The 21,462-nt window shown below is 40.1% G+C and overlaps 1 protein-coding gene across 1 annotated transcript in view; it reads right to left on the reverse strand.

The window, feature by feature from the left end:
- Window positions 1–21,462, reverse strand: part of LOC149200448 (Pseudouridine synthase family protein) — a 395,994-nt gene that overhangs the window by 222,180 nt on the left and 152,352 nt on the right. Inside the window, exon 5 of the mRNA XM_089402743.1 lies at window positions 10,833–10,920. Within this exon, the coding sequence (XP_089258869.1) occupies window positions 10,833–10,920 (88 nt within the window). The remainder of the gene's footprint in view (window positions 1–10,832; window positions 10,921–21,462) is intronic.

A 21,462-nucleotide genomic window follows, 5' to 3' on the forward strand; every position in this document is an offset into this window, starting at 1 on the left:
ACTTTTGATTCCAATCTCGGCCTTCATTTTCCAACTCAGGTGTTTAACATACACTTTCTCCTTAATGAAGAAAACGTCAGAGCCCTTGTTTTGATGGAGAGTGAGTTCATCCCCAATACAGGCACATGCAGCACATTGGTTGCTCGATGCCGCTCTCCTGCTTCGGTTTGAAAGACTACAGTACCTCTTCCTACAGGGGTACACTTTGCCTTATTTTCCATGGTGATCTGAAAATCCATCCTTTCTTTCTAATAATTTGAAAAACATTCTCGAATTCCTGTCATATGCCAGGAAGCTCCACTATCTATATACAAAACCTTAGAGGAGGCATAGCTTGCTAGGCAAGCGACTTCTTCATCCAGTCTGGAAGCTAACATAGAATAATCGTGATCCATGTTCATCGTGTTTTCTTTTGCAAATCTACGTGAGTCCCTTTCAGTTGATGCCTCTGCATCATGCTCCTAACCCATAGTCAATTCATCTCCCCTGTTGCCAGATCTCTGCTATGATACCACGTGAAAATTTCTAACCCGAAATTCCACTACAATAACTGATTTATTTCACCTACTTATTTTTCACAATAAGTTATTTACGAAATCCCTTCAACAAATATTAAAATAAATTCTACTGCAGTTATCACATAATTACATAGAGAAAATAACAACCACAAGAACCAATCACATCAACATAGTTGTTTTTGGACAATTGTCCACAAAAACCCAATGTGGGAAAATCAGTGCAGCAGATGAGGGTTTTATTAATCTTCAGCGATAATCGCTTTACAAGGAATGATGTTACAGAGAAACTGAGACACTACTAAGAGAAAACACCTAAGACAAGGTTCATCCCTTTCCTAGAAACTTTCTGACACCCTAGAGACCCTTCTCCCATTTATGCATCACTCTACGTGGTTTTGCGTCCCTCTGCGTCAACCTGCGTGTCTTCCCTCTGCGTTGTCTCTCAATACCCCTGCGTCACCTCTTCCTCAGTCACTCACTGCTGTTGATGCCCTCCTCTTCCTCCACCCTGCAACTCTCCCTCTGAAATCGATCTCCTTCTCTTTGAGAATCGATTTTCCTTGGGATACTAAGTATCCGTTGGTGTATCTCCAAATGATCCTCAAGTCTTCTCTTATACTTTTCCTGTTGATGAATCAACGGCCGAGATTAAGTCTCTAATCAACGGCTAAGATTAAAACAGACTTGATCCTCGTCTCTTAGAAGCTTCTCACCCTTATCTTTATTAATACCCATTAATATTTTTATTTTCCTAAGTTTAGACTTAGGAACCCATTAAAAATATTAATTATTTTAATAACTCCTCATCTGGGTGGAATTTCTCCAAACAATTTCTGGGTCTTGGAGATCTCATGTATTCTAGCCCCTCCACAAAATTTTGGAGCTAGAGAACATCCGATGCTATCCAAAATCAACATAGCACACCCGAGGGTTTCCGTCCTAGGGCTACCAATGAAGTAGAGAACCGCGTTCTCAACCTCTCATACAAGAAGAAATATCAAATCCAAGATGATCCTCCAATGGCCTCCTCCTCCTCCTCTTTTATAAATCTAAAGGACCCCTCTAGAACATCCTACTTTTATTATTTTAATCATGGAGCACTTTTCCATCTTTTATTTCAATTAAATATTCTTTTTAATGCGGGAAAAGGGTAAATTAGCCACCATGTCTCCTCAAGTCATTGAAACTCACATCTAGCCATCACATCCTGTAGGTCTTCTCATTCTGGTTCCAATGAGCTATGTCAAGTATTCCTCCTGTAATGCCACCTTAAGCGTAATTAATTGAGTCAGGCCCAATAATAACTCTGTCTTTTGAAATTTGTCGGAATGCACCAGAACAAAAGGCAAATTGTGTGCATGATGGAATATAACAAGCGAATGCCATCGGACCTCATAGAAACTCCTCAATGTTGAAGAATCTAGGGCAATCAAGGTTAATGAGATTCTTCTAGTCATGATAACTATTTTGTGAGGTACTTTTAACTATTTCTTATTAGTACAATCTTCACTTGATATTATTATAGTGTGTTTTCTTACTTCATCAAATAGTTACCAAACAAAAGAGACAAGAACACAAGATGTTGGCTTTCTGCCAGGGCCAATAGCTCTCACTCTTTGAGAGGAAAACCAACACAAATTCTTCTTATAGAGGTTCCAATTGACGAATACCAAGACCAAGACCCTTGACCTAATAGCCACTCCAAGACCAAGACACTTCTTCTCTTGACTGTCTTTTCTTCTTCGAGATTCTTCCTTCACTTCGACCTTCTTTGCATCAAGACATTGTCTTCATATCACTGTCTTATCAAAATCTACTTATCACTGTCATCAAGATCTTCTTTCTCGTTGTCATGACCACCATAGTACTGAAACATATGACTATGGTGTACTATGAATTTTCTCATTTACTTCACTGCTCCTTTACTTGTCATTGTCTCTGTAATTTGAATTACATAGATGAACAAAACTCACCTATGTAGCCTTCACCCAAACTTTGTGACTATGCTTAGGGCACTGGAATAGTCACACAGATCTTGAAGGTAGTCCAAGCTACTTGCTGCCACTGTTCTTCCTAAGTCATAGAGATACATCGAACTGTTATAAACTTGATCATCGAAATTTCAGAGGAAATCCGAATTTTGTTCCACTGCTACCCAACCGAAATCTCTTGAACCTTTCAATGTTATTGTTGTGCCAAAATCTCAGATATGCGAGGTTTTGTTGATTGTAATTACCTACTGTAATTGCCCATCGAAATTTCAGAGATGTCTGAGTTTTGTACTTCTTTTATGTGAAGATCTAGCACGGTATATATAGTTGTTTTGTCTCCATAATAAGCCGACAGGATCTATGAAGAGATGTGTCCCTTTCATTGTGAGCTGACATGAGTTTTATTTAATTCATCTTGTAGGCCGACTTCAAGGAGATCCATGCTTGTCTTTTCAAGGGCTATTTTGACTTAGACTCATATATTTTACATAGGCTCAAGAAGAGCTCTTCATATATGACATTGACTCTTTGACTCAATAATAAATCCTAAGGCTTCTCAATGGGAGCCACTAACAAATAAAACCTCTTGCTCATGAAACACATGTAGCAAGGCATACAAAAGTAATTTTATTTCTTTTATTTCATCATTTACAAAGATCATGTCATTATGAAGACCGAACCTAGTTACACTTTTTTCAACACTCAAAACCCCTCCAAAAGCCCCTAGGCCCACTAATGACACCAACCTGCACCTGTGACTTGTCTAACCCCCACTCTGAAAGTCCATGCTAACCATGTCATAAGGAACACCAGAAAAAGGGACATTACACCAATCAGGAGCGAATTTTTATATAATATATATTTTGATGCATATATGTCAACAAAAGCATGTAGAATGATGAATTAGTTATAAAAAGCATAAAAACATGGATTATACCATATAACATCAATCATCTAGAAGTTATAAATTTCATCAACCACGTCCACAAGTTACAAATTCTCATTTATATAGCATGTAAGGGTGCACATAACCAAAAATAGAATAGAGTGTAATCCATCTCTGAACTGAAAATACATCAACAAATAGGCTCCAGATGGCCTCTAGCATCCAAAAGAATCATGCTGCAACAAATAGCTACATATCATCAAAATCATTGTCTATCTTGGGATCTTTGTCATTAATATCACCCTCTAAGCAATTAACATAAGATAGAAAAAATGTAGCATCTCAAGTCAAGATTTTGTTTGAGTGATGCGTACATTTTTAGTAGGGTCATGATAGAGGAGTTCAACAACCAATGTCACTAACATGAAGGTACATAGAGGGCTTAGTGCTCTTGATTAAATATGAGTCTCATACCCTAGTACATGACAAAATCCAATGGAAACATTGCAATCCCCCCAATCCTGAAATCCTGAAAAACTGACAAGTCTGCTGGATTTTGAGTGAGATCTAAAACTCTACTTTCTCCATATGAAATCCAATGAGGTTGGAACCACTCACAAGCATCTCAAGCCATTTCATGGTAATGTTAAAAATTTAAGTAAAATGATGAAAATGAAAGATAAAGATAAAGGAGAATGTCACTTTTACTTTAAGAATTTAACCTTACCATGAATTGCATATCAATACTAGGGCCATAAGCTTCAATATTAGGCTGCCCTACTAAAAAAATCTTGTTTCTTTGAAAATAAATTGTGTTTGGAACATCTTTGTGACAAAACTTTTGTGAAAAAAAACCAAGGAGAGAATTTTTTTTGCCGGAGCGTGCTCCCACTCGGAGCTTTCTCTGAGAGCAATTCAAAGGGGGGGAGCTGCTCCCCCGCAACTATGGAGCAGAGATCAACTATACCACAAAGACAACAAGAGCAAGACAAGACTGTACACTGTGAATATAATTATGCCAACGAGACTATGCAAACAACTGTGAACTTGTGATGCCATACATGAGTGCCTTGTTCATACCTAAAATACCACCGAGGTGTCAAAATCAACCATGCCAACTATACAGTGATTAATCATACTGTGAACTGTATCAACCATTCTTATAATGTGCAGAAGGTGCTATAACATGGTTCAGAGATTACCATAGCAAGAGATCAGAGATTGAGTTTTAGAACGAGATGTGAGACAAAACCTAGAGTAGTCCATATCCGAATATACTGAGAGATGAATTCACAAGAGCTAGATCCATATCACAATCAGTGAGATTCATATCACAATAGCGAAAGACTGTATGCAAAGATACCATGATGCCAACCATATCGCAAAGGTGACAAGCATATGTAGCAGAGATACCATGATGCCTACCATATTGCAGAGTGTGGTGCCTCATACAAATAATCGAAGCCATACATACAACAAGAGTTGTGATGTCTGCAGTGCCTTATATAATCAAAGCCCTTCATACAACAAGAGATGTGATGTCTGCGGTGCTTTATATAATTGAAGCCATTCATACAACAAGAGATGCAGTGCCTTATGCATATAATCGAAGCTAGATACAGAGATGTGATGCCGTTAGTGTGATGTCAATTATAGTACTCATAACATATAGTGAATGCAATGTGCTTGTAGCCATTGAGAGAATCCTTGTAGCCATTGCGAGTAGTCTAACCAAAACTGCAACAAGAGTATGATCTAAATTGGAAATGTCAATGCAAGAAACCAATGTGAAGGCTTTAGACAATGTGAAGACCTCAGTCAAAGCGAAGACCTCCGGTAATGTAAAGACATCAGACCAAATATAGATTCCATATGCGATGCAAGAACCATATGCCAAAACCGAGCTATAGAGATTTGTGAGATCTCCTGTAATGTGCGACAGACTCTTATCCATCCATACGAAAATATATGTGTGTTATGCTTGATCAATAGGACTTCTATTTATACAATATGGAGAAGGGCCATTACTTGAGAAGTCGACCTTTGAATTGGTGGGAAACTATTTTAATTTTGAATTTGCCAAATTATATTCTTATACTTATTTTCCCCAAATAACTCTTTTGACCAATCATCTTTGACTAATACTTATGTTGACGATGTTGGACTCGCCAACATGTCAGGGGATCTCCCCGGTAAGAAGTCCCAATTAGACCTCAAACCGTTTGGTGTAGGAGTCCCAGCAGTGGGTCGTACAGTATCGCCTTGATTGCCGTTTCGCACAAAGGCAAGTAAGATGTCCCTGTTGGTAGAAAGGGTGTGACAGCTGCGACAAGTCAAGGAAGGTGCATGAACGGTTCTAACACACGAAAGGTGGGGTGAATGCGCCCCTTGGAAACCTGTGATAGCATGCGGATTGGAAGGGAACACACGAGTGAAGATGCATCACAAACTGGAAAGCAAGTTAACGAGCAATCCAAAGTGATGGTTAAACCAATCAGCACATTTCAGTAAGATTCATACATTCTTATACAGAATGGTCCATACATGCATGTGTAAGCAAACAGATACATATATCATTTAGAGTAAACAAGATAGCTCGAATACAATACAACATATGCATGAAATGTGTTGGCTCTGTTATATTAAGAAGTGTAAGTTCCAGTCATACAATACATCCATGTCGAACCACTAGTCCCGATAGCGAAACATTACAGTCACAATCGCCTGCTCCTCCAAAGAGATATACTAGCTCTACACAGTGGAGAAGCCAAAGCTCGTTAAAATACTGTCCAAGCTCTCTCTAAGATACTCCTATCGAAAGCTTGGCTGACCAAAAGCCTCTGCAATGAGTTATGATGGACTATATATAGCAAAGGGTGGGGTGGCCCTTGACATTCCCCTTTGTGACAGTTCATCTACCCTCATGACTCTTCATCTACCCTATGACTATTACATCCAACTATCGACACTTGAACTTACACTTGACAAGACATTACATACAATCTGCACATGTACCCATGTGAGACAAAATAGGCTTGAGCAAGCCATGCAAGACATCACTATGACTCGGACAACTATGAGAAGAGCTCTTTGACATCCTCACGGTGGTCGACAGTAGCGAACTAATTTCAAGCTCGGTAGTCTACGATGGTGTCCGTGTAATCTAAGGTGACATCTTTCTAGAAACAAACTCTTGCCTCCATAGCATCCGGGTACACTGCTCAGGCTCCTCTGTCCAACTCGTCTGATAGCATGCACATCATTGTCTTGAGTGCGGCCGGACCAACAACATACTTGTGCATGGTGTTTGCACTAATCACCAAGTCTGGGTTGGTGGCTATGCACATCAACTCGTCAAAGTACGAGTCAAGCTCCAGTCGGACCTGTGCCTTTGTCTTCGCCTGGGTGAGTGTCCCAATAGATGGGATCGCATGTGCGCGCACAACAACATCCATGCTCCTGAATACCCGTGCATGGGAAGCCTGTAGACTAGTGATGAGCTGCGGGAGATCTTCATAGTTCCGGATCTGACTCCAGATGCATGCTTTCAGCTCGACCGCTCTGGGCTTCATCATCTTAGGCAAGTGTAGCGGGGCTCCCTTGTATCTCATTGTCCATGTTTGCATGTAATCAATAGCAGCATGCACGTTCGATAAGATACGTGCTCTCCTTGCACATCACTACTGCCAACCGTTGAGATGGACAACTACCTTATGCACGGTACCAAACTTGGAATACAACGCTCGCATGACTGTGTCAAGGGACAATACTTCATCCAATATTGCCTTCTTCAACTCTGCTCGGGCGGATGCTGTAACCAATTCTCCTCCCTGCTTGGTCGTTTGTAACTCCTTAGCCATTCGCTCGTTCTCAGCTATCAGGAAGCGAACACTCGAGCTAGTGGCTTCAGCATATGCTCTAGTAGCATCGACCAATGCTACTGGATGTTTGCGCACGTCAGACACGATCACTCGTTCCTCAAACTGCGCAGGAGATGTGTGATCATCCGAAGTCGACACTCTACGAGATTGCACAACTCTATGTTGGGATTCATCGAATGAGATGTTGTGCATCTCCTCTTCCGGATTGTCTCCAAGGATTTCAATGTCTCCTTGGTCGCTTGGGACTTTCTCCGCTTCTGGATCCGGTGAAGTTGGTGGATCGACCTCTTGGTGGTGAGGCATGAGGTCGATGTCTTGCTCTAACTCCTGTTGCTCCATGTCTGTATCCATCTGCTCAAGTGCTTGTTCAATCTCTTGAGCAAAGTCCTGCTCCTGCGATGGCTCACCCTGTCTGCCTGATGCCAGCTGTTCAAATGAGTCAACTACCTATACGAGCGCAGTTTCATCTGTCTGTACATGTTGCGCCCCCTGTTGTACCTATTCCTGCTACACTTCCTTCTCCTGTCTGCGCAGCTCCTATTCCTTCCGAAGTTGCTCCTTCAACTCATGCAACTCCTTCTCTGTTTCCTCCATTCTCCGTTTTTCTCTCTGCCTTTGCACGTTCCTCTTATCACGTTGTTACCTCTCTTCCTCTTGCCCTTGTCGCGCACTAGTATGTTTACCTCTGCTGTTGCTTCAGCTGGTGCTCTCCGGGATGCTGCTTCACACTGCTTCGCTAACCATTCCACAGTGATGCCGACCAGTTCATTGGGTCTGGAGAAGCTGTGACAATATCTCCATGGATCTTCCTCTGCCTAATGACATGCCCCGTGGATCCAAGTAAATTGTACTCTCATGCAGTGGTCTTTCGTAAAGCAATGCGGGTCATACGGGTTGAAGCTTCGGGCGTCGAATGGATATTTCTTGATCTCCTCTGCTTCAACATCTGCATGCTTGAAATTTCATATCTTGTATAACCCGATCCTCAACGGAAGAGTGGACCAAGGTGCCTTCTTCTTCCGGTGCAGCCTGGCTGACAATCCTGCCGAGATGTGATATGATACTCCTTGCATGACGAGTTTGTCCAAGGCAAACTTCGGTAGAACATGCGGAGACTTCTCCGCGTTGTAAATCCGTATGAAGGTACCGGATGGTGAGGCATACCAATCTGCTATATCAATTAGTGCCTCCATTGTTGCCTTCGACATGCAGGGTGGATCGCATGTTCAAATATCATATTGTACACTGGGGTGATAAAATGATCGAACAGTTGTGTGATAGCTTCTCTGAATCTGCATTCGAACAACACCTTACAATAAGTGTTCACAAAGGTCTCCATCAATGTCCATGCCCACTTCAAGCCCGGGAACTCCTGATGGGCACAGATTGCATCCAAGATGTAAGCGAACATGTAGATTTCTACCTGCTGACCTTTGGGCAGTTGTCGAGCTCTTGTTACCTGTTCCTTCAACTGGTGAGCCAACATGTCGGACCAGTTGCATGCTTTTCCTTCTCTGGCCAGTTGGTCCAACACAATCACCCAACTCTGCAGGAAGGTTTCCGTGCTCTCTTGGCCATACAAGAGACATGCAAAGATGACCAAGTATTGATACGCCTTCCGCAATATCTTCATCTTGTAGACCTGGTTGGGTGTCATCTTGAATTTAGCTGGCTCCTTCACCCAGTTCTTCAAGATATCTCTGGAGTTGGCATTGCTACTGGGTATGCTGAAGGGTGTCTCCATGGTGATCACTAGCTTCGACATATGATACATATGTTCATAATCCTGTGCCCTGAAGGTCGCAATCTCCGTCTTGCTGACACTGGGAATGCGCAATTTCAACTGGCAAGGGTTGCAAGCCTAATGACTGCATTGCGCAATTTTCTGGGCCAGCAGTCACTGCCTCTCAGAATTGCGCAATGCAAGACTGGAGGACAGTCACTGGGCAGAAATGCGCATTTTCTGAGAGGAAGGTAGAGCCTTCCCTCTCAGGATTGCGCAATGTTGTCTTGGTGAGGCAAAGTCTGGGCCAAGGTTGCCCAGACTTGCCGACGAGCAACTGAAAGCAAATGTAAATGTGAATGCATGGCGATACTGAGTGTAAGCAGGAGTGAATGATTGTGCATGCAAACAGTGAATGAAAGATTTAGAAAACGGAACAACATGCATGTGTGAGAAGCGAGTCGCCGAATCAGTGACCGTTCGTGCAAAACAGTGTCATGCATGCGACAGCAGTGAGATGCTAACGAAACGGTGCTAGTACAAGCTAATATGCATGCAAACGACAGTAAGCGTTCACAAAAATCAAGCAAACAACACTCACACAAGCGAAAACACAAAAAGCGACAGAAATGCTGCAAAAGACAAGTTAAGAGGACTTACCCGTAAATAGCGGAGTTGGGCGTGTCGACAACTCCTGAATGTGTTGTAGGATGTCAGAGCTCCAAGATCGATGTGAATAAGTGAGCTCTGAAGCGTCGATTAATAAGTTTGAGGCTCATGACACATATGCCACAAAGCAAGGAAAAAGTGACACTTGGAGGAAAGATTCTAAAACGATCTTTGCATGTAACCTCCAGCTGCTAAAAATAGCTCCCTAAAATCTAGTGATGCTTTTTGCATGTTGTTTTTTGCTATTTCAGGAAAAAGCAGCCCATGCATGCAAGTCAAGTTTTCTTGGTCCCAGGTGGAACCGGTCAACCCAATGGCACATGCAACAACATGCTTGACTGACGGGAAAATTTGTGCATTTCTAGGAGGGAGCTGGGTTGGTTGCCCAGAAGGATTGCACAATTTCTGGGCTGAGCAGCTGACCACTGCCCATAATTGCGCAAATTTTGGGCTGAGCAGTCCTGCTGGGAGAGATTGCGTAGTTTTTCAAGTGAAGGTTGACAGGGAGAATTGCGCAATTCTAGAGCCCAACAAGCTGCCAAACAAGATTGCGCAATTTCTAGAGGGAAGGTTGGTTCCCCTCCAGAATTGCGCAATTTCTTGAGGGAGTTGCTTACCCTGTAGCTGGACCAAGTCCGAAGAAACAGCCTGTGAGGGAGATGCAACAAGCTATTATGCATAGGCTGACATTCTACTAGAAAACCACTGAAGCTTGTGTACTTGACAGTGCAAGACATGCTACTGAGGATGGTTGGTAGGGAGGCTCCAAAACGAAGCTAAGGTAAAATTTTGGAGTGTGGTTGTAGCCGCTACAACAACTTCTTTATTAGGGAATTTCTTCCTGGGTGCCAAATTTAACAATCTGAAACTGGCACTTGGAAAATAACAAGATAAACACGGATTCTCCCAGAAACATAAATGTTGTGGCAAAGGTCAAAAATAATCATAGGAGCCAAGGACAAGCAAATTCTATATAACCCACATGATATTGAGGTCCCACTAGGTAGGGAGAAAGGTATAAAGTTTAAACAGAGCATTTGATTCTCATTTATTTGTATTTAGAACGAACAACCTAAAAAGAACTTAATTTTTAAATTTTAGACAATCGCAACAACCACTTTACCATATCTAGGACAGCCATGTTAGAGAAACAGATTACTTAACTGGGACTGATGCAGGCTTGCACACAGTAACAACATCACATCCTTCTTCCAGAATTACAACTCGCTCTACCATCACAGGAGGTTCATGCCTGACCCACAATATTTGCAAGCATTATGTCAATAAAATCTTCATTACTACTGAAAGAAAAATATTCACAGCATATTGTTTCATTGAATGTCTCAAATAGGCAACAATTACCAAATTTTCACTAAATGTGCTATAAAATCAAGCAATGCATACTGGCTTCATGTTTCTAGTTTTAGAGAACTGAATACTAAATAGGAATGCCAAACACAACAGGATTTCTCTGAACAAAATCCATCAATTAAGAGCAATATTCATTAAATAATATTAAGAGGCAATTTATTCCTGAAAAAGTTTCAAAGCAAGCATCCAAGGAACCAGAAGCTAAAAATTCCAAATCCAATTAGCTAAGGCATGTGCATGTGGCATTCATCTCTGCTTACAAGTAACAAATGTCTGATAAAACACAAAGTAGCAACTTATGGTGAGCTGCAATCAAAATACTACACTTGACATTAATCATGATCATTAGTTAATATTAAGAAATGAGATATATTGGAGATGTATATCAAAAATTTGCATTTTCCAATTTCTGTAAGGGCAGAATTTCAGATTGATTTCCAACAAGTGAATGCTCAACTCAAAATTAAAACAAGGAAGCAAAACCAATTTCCTTAAAATATCTGGGATGACCTCTACAATCGTCCAGTAATTAGAAAATAAAGTACTATTATATCAGATTCTATTATATATCTAAATTGCATGGTTTCATATACTGTATTCAGAACAGAAACAACAATTTTTAGGTTATTGTTACCAATCATAAAGTGGGTAATGCATAGGAGATATTTTTCTCCTACTTGGACAGCCAGCCAGCCAACAGCCCTATTGATCAGCATACAATATGATGCAATAGATCCTCCACATATTGCTCCAATTAGATTTCTTTCCCCATATAGTATTCCTTCTTGAAGGAAGGTGGCTCATCCGTCGGCACATACTTTAGGGGTGATCCGGATGATTGGCCAATCTTGACAGTGCTCTTGTTCCCTCGCTACACTTGGGAGCTTAGACTTTGTCTCTGATCTAGTGAGACCCCCTCTGAGTTCTTAGAGTTATAGTGAGGACACTATCGGGGAGGCTCTGATTAAAGTAGCATGCCCATGATATTCCATACTTATCACTTTCCATCATTCCCTCTATTCCATATCCATTCTTCGGGCTAGTGGTCATTGGTCATGGAGATTGGCACCTTCTCATCATCATGCTTGAGTCTGGGCCAAAAAGCTTTGCCCTGGAGGTTGACACAACTAAAAAGGTAAAAGCAAAAGAAATCCACAATGAAGGGAAAAGATAAAACGCAAAAGATGGCTAGGAAAAAATATTAGCGCGTGGGAAAAAGCCTACGATGAGCTCTACCCCTCTCAATAGCCATCACTCAATCCTAGAGTACTTGATGTTCCATCGATAAAAATGAAGCCTTGTAGTGTACCAACTCTAATGAGCAATAAACTGCCTCATCATCAAGGGGTAACAAATGCTAAATCTCTCACATGCAAGCTTGGGCTCCTGAGCTATACACCCAAATCAAAGTGCTATCATAAAGAAGTGCAAGGCAGACTAGAGGGGTGGAAAAAGCAAGCTAAGGAAAGGGGTAACTCATGCCCCCATGATTGCTCCCTCCTTACATCTATACACTCAAGATGTTGGACCACCATTAGCTAGTCAGTTGGCTATGGCATCATTGCCCTGAAGTCATGCCCACTCCATTGCCACCATCTTCACATGCACCTAAGAAATGATGGGTTAACTTGAGACTTATCACTTCCCCTTGGGGGTAGGAAACACCTAATAGGGTCATCCAATTAGCCATCCCTAACATAAGAGAGGGAACACTAATATGGGTCTTGGTCAAGTTAGATATTTGAAGGTGATCTTTGTGCGAAGTATTGGTTGTGCCCCTAACCTTAAGTATGGTCTACTATGATGCATCCATGGTTTTTGTTACTTAATGGTTGTTGATTAAAACTTGATCTTAAGGAGGTTTTGTTAGGTGCTTCTCGTCACAGCAATAGAGGCTTCCTCAGATGATTGCCACGCCTTCTCAGCGGAGCAACAATGATCATACTATCCATTACAGAGAGAGAATTTGACCTTGATGATGCAGCATTGCCTACTCAGAGCAGAGCGTTGGGCTAGTTGATAACCCCACATGATGCTTAACACCCCAAGGGACCTCCAAATTATAAAATGTTGATCCCATGAAGCTTGGCATCACTTGTTGTAGAGCCTAGATGATGATGGTCATCCTTGAGATTACAAGGAAGAATTGTACATCACCTTGGAGCCCCAATGCTTGAATTATTGAGTGCCATGTCACCCCTCTTCCTCCTTTGCGGATTACTCTCTGCCTCTCTCTGTTGATGATCCTTCGGCTGAGAAAGTCACTTTCTCTCGGAAGCTATCCCTGCCCCTTTGCTGCAAGAAATCTCCTCAATCGAATTTTCCTCCTGAGAACTTCTCACTTCAGAAAAACGATTTCTTGACCTCTCTTGGTGTGTTTTCCAAATGACCCTCAAGCCCCTTCTTATATCTTTCTGTTGGACAACCAACGGCCTAGATTAACTCCTAATCAAAGGCTCAGATCATTTTGACTTGATCTCCGCCTTTTTCTACAAGTTATACCCACAATTAGATTAATACCCATTAATATTTTAATTTTCCTAAGTTTAGATTTAGGAACTCCATTAAAAATATTAATTATTTTAATATAATCGTCTCTGGGTGGAATTTCCCAAAATGCATGTGCCTAAGCCTCCCTGCAAAATTTGAGGCCTAGAGCACATCCGATGCTACCCCAAATCAACACTCCCTCTTAGCGAGGAATGTGCTCTAGCAATATACTGTTGCTGCATATTGCTCTAACTCTGAAGCATCGTCCTCTGCGCTACTGATGTCTGACATGCTGTCCACCAACTACTGCGCTACTGCTGCAACTGTATTGTTGCCTTTGACACTGCCACTATCAATGCTACATTTGTACTACAGCTCCCTCTCAAATGTTGCATCTGCTATGTTGCTAGCACTGCCATTGTTAACACTGCATCCGTACTGCAACTCAGTCACTGAGAGAAGCAACTGAAAACACCCAAAACTGGACAAGTATCCAGTGGATACACCTCAGTGCTAAAAGCCTGACTGCTACTAGTCCCACACTGTCTTCTAAAGTCACTGCGCTGCTGAAACTTTGCACTGTGCCTCCACACACTGTTGCTTCTCTGCTCTGCGTTGCTCAAGTTCTGGCGTTGCTAACTACCGCATCTGTCGCTCCACCACTTCATGGCACCAACTGAAAACTCCTCCATCCCGCTACTACTGATCATGGGCTCCTGTAGCAAGGTGATGATCCAAGAGGTGGGCTCCTCAAGGATCCTACCCATATGTAGCTCTTTCGAACTACAGTTCTAAATCAGCCCACCTCCCTCCTAGAGTTATCTTGACTGTCATGGCAAACTCCTCCTCCTGCTCGATCTTTGCGGCTGCAACCTTAGGATCGTGCTTCTCATCCTTATCCTTTTTATTCAAAGGACACTGGGATGCACAGTAGCCCATCTCGCCACATCTGAAACACTTCACCTTGGAGACATCCTTCTTTCGTCTATGTTGCCCCTATTGTCCCTTCAATGCAAGGGCTGCATTCTCCTCCTCCTCCTTGGGCTTCAACCCACTGCTGCTGCCGCTTCCGTCAAGTTTGACCTTGACCAGGTCTCTCAGCTCCTCTTGTTTTAGAGCTGCCCACATCTCATCTCAATTAGGCAATGCTGCTCTGCCCAAAATACTCTATACAAAGACTTGCCACTCATCTAAGACAGAATTGAGGGCTAGTCTCACTAACTCTAAATCCTGAGGTGTATGCCCCGCAACCGACAACTCATCACAGGTTTCCTTCAGCTTCGTGAGGAAGGGATCCACACGCTCTCCCTTCTGCATCTGAGCAGATCTCAGCTTCTGCTCTAAGTACATCTTTTGTTGCTCAGAAGATCCCTAATATAATGTGACCAAGGCATCCCACATCTCCTTAGCAGTCGCTCTGCTAGCAATGTGGCACACCACGTGATCCTTGACTCCATCCAGGATCATCCTCTTGGCCTTTGCCATCTCAGCCTTGTACTTCTTTAGCGGATCTGCATCCGCAGGTTCAGCCACCAAACTGTTGACGTACATCTTGAGGGTATGCTCATCTAGAAGGAAAGACATTCTAGCCTTCCAGATGATGTAAGATTCTCCGTCCAACCTGTCCTGATCCCTCAAGCCACTGGTTGCCATATCCTCTGAAAACGATCAAACAACTCCCTCCTTCTCCCTACTGCATAGCTTCTAGGTTGGCTTGCGTACTCCGTGATGGAGCTGGTAAGTCTGTTGCTCCTCTACTGCCCAGCAAATGAGAAATATTGATTTCCTCGGCAAGAAGCCACTGAGGAAGTATTCCCTCACTATGCGATCTGCTTCCGATGACTTTTCTGCCCAGCACTCAACTTGCAAAAAACTGTGTCCCTCTAGCTCTGCGCTGAGGCTCTGTGTGGCTCCCTCTGCCTTGGCAAATTCTTGATCCGACAGTCTTACCTCTCTGTCGACTCACTCAGAGAGAGACAACCTCGAAAATATAGCCCTCTTGGCTAGAACTGTGCAATCCCTCAGGGGATTCGAACTGCTGCTTGCTGCAGCAAGTTGGCCCTTGCTTCAGTGCTAGATCTGCTCTTCCTGTTTCACATCAAACAACTCTGATACCATGTGAAAATTCCTAGATCTAACAATCTCAGGAATCCTACTGCAACCAACTGAATCTACTTCACCTAGATTGTAAATTACATTACAAACTTATTTCAGATTTCTTCTTGAAATATTGAAGTAAATTACTAAAGCAGCCTACACCAAATTAAATATGATTCTGAAACATAGAAACTGAGCAAGGAAATACAAACACATAGGACACCGTTATTTTTGGACAAAAGTCCCTGGAAAAACCTAATGCGGGAAAACCGGTGCAGCAACTCTGAGGGTTTATTATTATTAAGCAGTAGCAAATTCTGAATACATCTCTGAATACCTCACAAGGTTATTCAGTTACAGAGAGAAATACTGGCAGAAAGAATTGTGAGGTTACCTCACACTATCACTAGAAATCCTGACTGATTGCCCCCGGCTTTTCTGGTTGCCTCTACGCAGTATCTGCGACATCCCAGTGTCGAGCTCTCTGGGGACTGTGTCACTCCTCTGGCTGGTCAATTTGCTACCCAGGAGATTCAATTTTCGCATCCTGGTCTCACACCCCGGCTCCCGACTTCTAAAACTCGAATTCCCTCTGCAAATTTCAAACTCCTCCCTAGCTTCTACGTGGCTCTGCGTCAACCCCTCTAGATCAACACTGCCATTGTTGGACTACTCTCTACCTCTCTCTACTGATGATCCTCCAGCTGAAAAAATCACTCTCTACGGAAGCTATCTCTGCCCCTCTGCTGCAAGAAATGTCCTCAATCAAACTTTCCTCCTGAGAACTTCTCACTTCAGAAAATTGATTTCTTGACCTCTCTTGGTGTGTTTTCCAAATGACCCTCAAGCCCCTTCTTATATCTTTCTGTTGGACAACCAACAGTCTAGATTAACTCCTAATCAAAAGCTCAAATCGTTTTGACTTGATCTCCATCCTTTTCTAGAAGTTACACCCACAATTAGATTAATACCCATTAATATTTTAATTTTCCTAAATTTAGACTTAGGAATTCCATTAAAAATATTAATTATTTTAATATAATCGTCTTTAGGTGGAATTTCCCAAAATGGTTTTTGGGTTCTTTGGAATGCATGTGCCTAAGCCTCCCTGCAAAATTTGAGGCCTAGAGCACATTCGATGCTACCCCAAATCAACAATCTACACAAAAGCAAAAATATCAAAGGATGAAGGATATATTCATAAGATCTCATCTACAAGATCTAGGAAGGAAGATAATCATCATTGATCTATAATACACTAACTGATAATCAAGGTAACAAATATCCATGGGATAAGAGAGTTACCTTATTCAACAACTTGTGATTTCTATGCAAGATAGCAGATGACAAATTGAAGGAAAAAGTGTTGAAGGTTAAGGACTCAAACATTCGTTGAAAGAAAGAAGTCCAAGGAAGAGAAGCATTATAAGCAAGAGCTCGTGACATCACCATAGGGAGACATGAAGGACCATTGGAACAAAATCTATGGTAGTCAACTTTGGAAGATATAGCTCCTAGTGACCTCATTGGAAGATCAAAGGAAGAAGTTATCCAGGACAAGTCTCATCATACATCAGTTTAAAAGGGAAACATCTGCTGAAAAAGGATATGCGAGATGGAATCCTCATTGGAGGATTCACCAATCAAGAGAGGAAGCAAAAGTTTCATCAGGAACTCCAACTGGTGGAGTTCATGGGATGATGGTATGATGACATGAGAGATGAAGCAGATCAAGGGGTTGAAGATCTTTTCAATCAAGGAAGCCATTGAAAGAAGCCTAGATGACCTAAAGGTAAAATGAGGTATGTATGCTTGTAATTTATTATTATAAAGTCATGTCGTATGGTTGCAGGTAACAAGGATCACTACTTCTATTTTGAGAAACATGATCAAAGGAAAGGAATCTCCTCCTATGGAAGAAATGTATCAAATCGAAAAGAATGAAACATGGGAACTAGTACCTCGTCCAAAGGATAAAAATATTATTCGAACCAAGTGGGTGTTCAAAAACAAAATGAAAGAAGATGGACAGATCATTAGAAATTCCTTAGGGTTGGAGCCCTAAAATCTATTTTACAAGGTGGAGCTTGTAACCATTGTAAAGAGGATTGGTGTCCTCAATTGTTTTAAATAAAGTTCTTTTATTTACATTCTGGGTCTAATTGTGAAAAAATCTTAACTGCATTAATAATAACAATTGAATGAAATATTGATTCACACCCCCCCTCTCAGTGTTTCAACACACGTATGATAAGGGTAAATCAAATCATAAGAACTCCTTATCGACATCCGAATCACAAGAGAAAACATCTCAAACAGTCTGCATATCTATATCACTAAAAATAGAAACAACAGATTTATATTCCAAAGAATATTGATGTCTGCAAAATCCAATCTTACAATAACAATTTATTCCAGCTATCAAATAATTGCAAAGTTCCACAGAAGATTGATTTAGGATGGTTAGATCCCTTCTCAGTTCGACAATTTTGTTTATCACTCAGAGGATCCTATCATCTTGTATCATCGAAGATGACAACTCGAAGAATTTTGAAAATGTGAATAGATTACAAGACAAAGAAATAGATGACACGTCTTATCAGCAATAAGCTTTGAGGACAAAGCTTTTCTGAAGAGGAAGGCAAGCTTATGAATATAATATATAAAAATAATATAGATAACATAAATAATGATTAGTACACTGAAAAGGCATGTCCCTAAGGACATGACAGTTCATGAATGGGCACCTGCCTAGGTATATAAGTGGGCCCTCGTTTGTAACATCAAAATATCATATCTCATACCTTATAGTATATACAATCAAAACAAAGTTACCAACTTAATGAAAACTGTATTGAGTTCTCGTTTTTTTAGAGGTTGCAAAAAATAATGATTTTCATGTCGATTTTGAAAAGTGTTAATGTAGCATCAACATTTTGTTTGGAACATTATTTTGACACTAAATTTTCTTATTAAGTATGGACATTTTTTTTTAAATGTTAGTGATTTTCATGCCGATTTTGAAAAGCATTGATGTAGCATCAACCCCTTCTCATTTTGGGGCTTATTTTTGACACTTCAAATTTTCTTGTGTATTAAGTATGGATAACTTTTTTTAAATGTTAGTGATTTTCATGCTGATTTTGAAAAGTATTGATGCTGCATGAAAAAAAAATTCGGGGCATATTTTTGACACTTTAAATTTTCTTATGTCTTAGGTATGCGCATTTTTTAAAATGTTGTTTATTTAACTATTTTTCAAGTTGTCTTTTTCTTCTTTTTTACCTTCTTAAGATGTTTTTTTCTTTAAGGGTCTTTCAAGTTTGTATTTTTTGTTTTTCTTTGCAACGTTTTTTTTGTAATGAAATTTTCAATTTTTTTTGCGAAGTTTAAAAAAAAATAATAACAAAATAAATATTTTGAAGTTAGGATTTTTTATATATTTCTGTCTCGTTAATTAATACTTCAATAGACATAAAATAATTGTAACTAAAAAAATAATAATTTTAACCACTTGAAAACAATAAACATTTTGCATATAAATATAATTAAAAAAATACACATTTCAGTACCTTTTTAATAAAAATGACATGTCAAATAAATGATTTTTATGGAAAAAAAATTGAAAAACAATAATTTTTTTATGAATTTTATGTTCAAAGAAGATAACATTTGAATTTTTTTTTCCAAAAATAATGATTCATATAAAATTTTAAGTTTTTTATATATATATAGCTTTAACAAAAAAAACCAAAATAACAAAATTAAATTAAACTGTTCAAAACAAAAAATTATAGAAAAATAAAAATAAACTAAAAACAAACAAATAAATAATTTTAAACAAAAATTTAGTTTTAAAAAATAACAATAAAAACATTTAAAACAAAAATTGAAAAAAAAAAAACCAAAAATATTGAGGAAAAAAAATAATTAAAACATTTTAAACTAGTTAAATTCAATTTTTTTTAATGAAACAAGAAAAGAAAAAAGCTAAAAAAAATATTAAAAAAGACAATGTTATTAAAAATTTTAAAAAACAATTTAAATAAATAAGTTAAACAAGTTGAAAAGGATCCAAAAAAATATATAAAAAACAAAATAGAAAAAAATGAAATATAATTAAAAAATAAAATGTAAAAAACAAAAAAATTGAAAATAAACAAATTGCAAAACAAAATAAATAAAAATATTAGCCAGCGGGGAGTAGAATAGATGGTGATAGGGTGTATTGTTGGGTCACTATGTAATGTGAATGTCATCGGTTCGAAACTCAGTGAGCAAAAATCCAGCCATGTTAAGGACTGGTGTGACCCAGGCTAGGTGCGATCCCCAGGCGATTTTGACAGCTTAGAAGCCGCTAGGTCACAGTTTCTCAAGCCACAGGTCAAGCCTGAAGTAATCTCTGGAGAACTCAGACAACTTGACAAACAAAAACAAAAAACAAAAATATTCTAAATTTTTTTTTAAATTAAAAAAAAATAATGATAAAAAACAATAAACAAAAATTAAAAAAATAAATAAACAAAAATAAAACATTAAAAAAAAAAGAAAAAAAACATGGGGGGGTTGGGGGGCAGGGGCGCGTATAGGTCGAAGAAGTTTCACAACACTAGTGCAAAGGGTCTACATGGCATTGGTGGTGGGAGAGGCAAAGATGGTTGGGAAGATGGTGAAAGCCAATTTGGAGTGGTGGTTCCACGACCCCCATCTTAGCAACATCTCATGCAAATACTCACCAACCACATTGATCATTCTTTCTTCACGTTCACTTGAATATCACTGCACTCGACCATAACCTCATAGTGGTTGAAGGTCGCGAGGACGAAGCCGTGTATTGGGTTTACGTCTAGACAGTTGACAATGCAGGGTGCACAATCACTCAGCTGCCATAGTACTTCAACACCTACCTGATAGTTATAGAAGAAGGTGTGCTCGCAGTTGCCCATTTTGTGTCGGGGTGGGGCAACCCCGTCAATTCTGGGAATCGACAAGGCCGCACGCCACCAACTTTTTTTTTAAGATTTGTAATAATTTATATTTATTTATTTTTAAATTTTTTGTAATGTAATAATTAATATTTTAATTTTTTGTAAAAAATGTTTTTAATATTTCTTTTATTTTTTTAATTTGATTTTTTTTTAATTATATATTTTCTTATTTTTTTGGTTTGCTAAGTTGTGTGAGTCCTAAGATGACTGCACGCTTAACCTTTGGCTTGAGAACCCAACGTGTGGAGGCTCCTAGCAGCAGTTTCAGGGAAAGGCAAACCACCAGCAAGATTTTCTAATTACATGGCCTTAATGAGCAGCCTCAGTGGTTCTAAGTCTTCTACTTTTAAGGAGGCTGCAGATGTGCAGGTCTAGAGGGATGCCATGATGGAGGGTTATAACTCCATCATGAGGAATGATGTGTGAGAAATAGTGTCTACGCCTAAAGGAAAATCAGTGGTCATTCTCGATGGATTTATAAGATCAAACATGCAGCTGATGGCAGTGTCAAGAAGTACAAAGCAAGGTTCGTGGCGAGAGGGTTCTCCTAGCAGGTGGGAGTGGACTACAAGGAGACATTTGCTCCTGTCACCATATATGTATCTATTAGGGCAATCATATCCATTGCATTAGAGATGGGGTGGAGGACACATCAGATGGTTGTGAAGATTGCTTTCCTCAATGGGGTGATTGAGGAGGAGGTGTATATTGAGCAATGTCGGGGCTTTAAGGTGTGTGGGAGAAAGTATCATGTATGCAAGTTGAAGAAGGCCCTCTATGCGCTGAAACAAACTCCACACGCACGGTACGCCAGGATCGCTAGATATCTTCTTGGTTTGGGCTTCACC

Source organism: Pinus tabuliformis, chromosome 2_1 (genome assembly GCF_031772625.1).
Source record: "Pinus tabuliformis cultivar Carrire ecotype Pingquan chromosome 2_1, CPIR1, whole genome shotgun sequence".
Classification (NCBI taxonomy): Eukaryota; Viridiplantae; Streptophyta; class Pinopsida; order Pinales; family Pinaceae; genus Pinus; species Pinus tabuliformis.